Source organism: Syngnathus leptorhynchus, chromosome 6 (genome assembly GCF_054491065.1).
Source record: "Syngnathus leptorhynchus isolate UIUO chromosome 6, UIUO_Slep, whole genome shotgun sequence".
NCBI classification, from domain to species: Eukaryota; Metazoa; Chordata; class Actinopteri; order Syngnathiformes; family Syngnathidae; genus Syngnathus; species Syngnathus leptorhynchus.
Window position 1 is genome coordinate 9,075,467 of NC_141200.1, and position 2,868 is coordinate 9,078,334.

Sequence of the window (2,868 nt, forward strand, 5' to 3'; positions counted from 1 at the left end):
TCACATTATTATTACTGTATTATTTTGAAATGATGAACTGTTAACAATTATGGAAGGTGGAATATAATGTGGCCAAGTTACAAAAGCAAAAAAGATCACATTATTATTATTATGGCTGCTACACTGGTTCTTAAAAGGCAAAAAGTCGAGCAGAGGGAATAGATGTGATATTATTACCTTACATAAGACATGATGTTATGTTCATTAAACTGTGTACAGTAGAACTTTATAAAGTAACAACCTCAATGTTGTAATTGTGCTAAATGTATTGTTTATTGTTTTAAATTCAAAGCCATCAAGAGGAATACATACAAATGTTTAATATGATGAACGGTATTAGTGCTTTTTTTTTTTGCCGTAGATTTTATTGGGTTGCACAGTTGCACATTCATATTTTTCCAACTCACCCAGCTGACCTGTGGGCAACCTCTGTTTACAAGTACAAATTAAGATAAAGGCCAGCAGTTAGAAAGCCAAACAGATGAACACTCACAGGCGGCACATAATCTTATCTCAGACAAAGGAATGCGGTGCTATAAAAATAACATATCTTCTACACAATAATTCAGTACAAAATAAAATCATTTTCTAGCCTTGATGTGTGATGTGTAATGGACACACACAACTTTAGGCAACACTGTCTATTCTTTAAAGAGGACATTTATTGTACATACAAGTAGATCAGGTTGTAAATGAGTTTTGTTACTAACCAAAAAGTCCTGAATAAAAAAAAAAGTGATGTTACTGTCACAATCCAGTCGTGTCATCATTTGCAAGAATAGAGGTTGCTATCATAGGGTCAAAATACAGAGGTCTGTGATGTGTGAAATGTATGTTGGTCAGCATACTGGCAGGTGAATTTACTGTGAGGAGCAATCTTGAATGCAACGACTCCTGCGAGCAACATGGCGGCCAACACATTGCCTCCAGCCGTGGTTTCTGATGGGGAGGGAGGGGTCAAATGGGTGCGTAATGATGACATGTTGTCTGACTCCCAATACAACTACAATCTACTTTGGTGATGATAGACATCATTGATTAGCTATCTGGTTAAGGAATTTGTCATTGTAGCTGTTTTATGTCAACATAAATTCATTTACAGGACAATTCATTAGGTAACATTTGAGGCCCGTCTCTGCTGCTTTGGATTGTCACAATGCTCTTGTATTTCCAGTTTACAGAGTACAACAATAATAATTACCAGATGACCTCTCTCACAAGGCCATTTAAAACTAAGCATTATTTTCTTTAAAGGCAGAATTTTTGCAAGTGTACCCAATGAAGAGTGAGTGGATTTATATAATAAATAATAGAGTATTTAAAACATACCTCATAAAATAACTGGCAATTATTGGGCGAGTGGATATGCTGTCCGTCCGGTAGCTGAATATCTCTCTGTGTTTCAGTCTTTCTCCATCTGGCTCGACGGTTCTGAAACCAAATCTAAAGAAGGCAACAACAAAATAGGAATGTGTGTTTTTTTTGGTCCGTTTCTTAATGAAATGAAAAACAATACAAATTTAGGCATTTAAAAGGCTGAAGATGGTACTCATTCACGTCACCTTCAACAAATCAACTTGTGGATTGCAGCATAAATAGCATCTTATGATCATGTTATGTTCATATGTGAAATAAAATCAGATAGTGAATCTATGAATTGACGTAATAGAAGAAATAAAGACAGGATGATTATGATAATGATTATGAAAAATGAACATGTGTACCTGTATGCGACCCTCACTGAGAAGTAGACATGAGGCCAGCTGCTCTCTGGTGTTAACATCTGGGTAGTGCGTCTGCTGGAAGACCTTCTCCATTGCCTGCACCTGGGACGGTGTAAAAGTGACCCTGCTTTGTCTTTTTTTTCTCCCACCTTAAAAACAACAACAACAAATATTATTACAACTTTCTCTTCATATCATTATGACTTTGTCACTTGCAGTCGCTACCATTTTTTTTCCTTGTCAGCCCAAATCTGTCTTCATAACCTCATCATTCACCATCACAATGTTTTTATTTTTTACATGATACTCACTAATGCAATCTGCAGTAGATTTTGGAGACTCTTCGTGTCGCTTGATATCTGGACCTTCATTAGGGGAAATAAATATGTTCATTAAAAATTGTATGACCTCACATGGAGCGTTAGAGACGAGGCTTAGGAGAAGAGCATACCTTTGTCTACAGGCTGTTTTGATATCCTGGTGTTCTCCTTGATGACAGACCAGTTGCGATGAACTTTTTCCTTTTCTCTGGTGCAAGAGGGCTTTTTAAGAATCTCCTCGATAGAATGAGATATTTTTTTGCATGGTTCCCAGTCAGACACCATCTCTGTCTTTTCTCTATTCCGTATTTCCAGCATTGCAATCTGTTATATTGTATTCGCGATTGGAATTTTCAGCACACAACCCCTGGAAAATAGCACCTTTAGTTTTGAAATTCCTCTTCGGTACTCTTTGACAGCCTACTAATCTTGCTCTCTGCTCCCTGAAAGGTGAGAATATTCAAGTTGTCCTTCCTTTCATGGTGGGCTGAGATTTACCTCGATCACATGGTCATCATTGAGGAGGAGTCTCGGCGTGTAACAGCTACTTCCAGGAAAACTGTTATCAGCATCTGAAAGTTTTCTTGGCAGTGTCTCCAAGGAGCACAATCAGGTCTTCTCATATTACACTGGTGCCTTTTCACATATTTTGGCACGATAATGTACATTGACCAGCGGGAGGCAAATTGTCATTGATTGAAATGAGAATAAATTGTAAAAAGCAGCTTGCTGAAAGTGGAACTCCTTTAATCTTATCAGCCAGTTTATAAGCATATAAATCTTTATGACTTTGTCCCTTCAATGGCCTTTCACGCCTAACTTCA

General features: G+C 37.4%; 1 protein-coding gene across 1 annotated transcript; it reads right to left on the minus strand.

The window, feature by feature from the left end:
• Positions 1 to 642: 642 nt before the first annotated feature.
• LOC147055861 (intestine-specific homeobox) lies at positions 643 to 2,517 on the minus strand. Its single transcript, XM_085914825.1, has 5 exons — positions 2,176 to 2,517; positions 2,036 to 2,089; positions 1,725 to 1,873; positions 1,330 to 1,443; positions 643 to 939 (listed from the first exon to the last, which is right to left on the minus strand). The coding sequence occupies exons 1-5, from the start codon at positions 2,360 to 2,362 to the stop codon at positions 748 to 750; spliced, it is 696 nt and encodes a 231-aa protein (XP_085770951.1). The 5' UTR covers positions 2,363 to 2,517; the 3' UTR covers positions 643 to 747.
• Between the last annotated feature and the right edge of the window lie 351 nt (positions 2,518 to 2,868).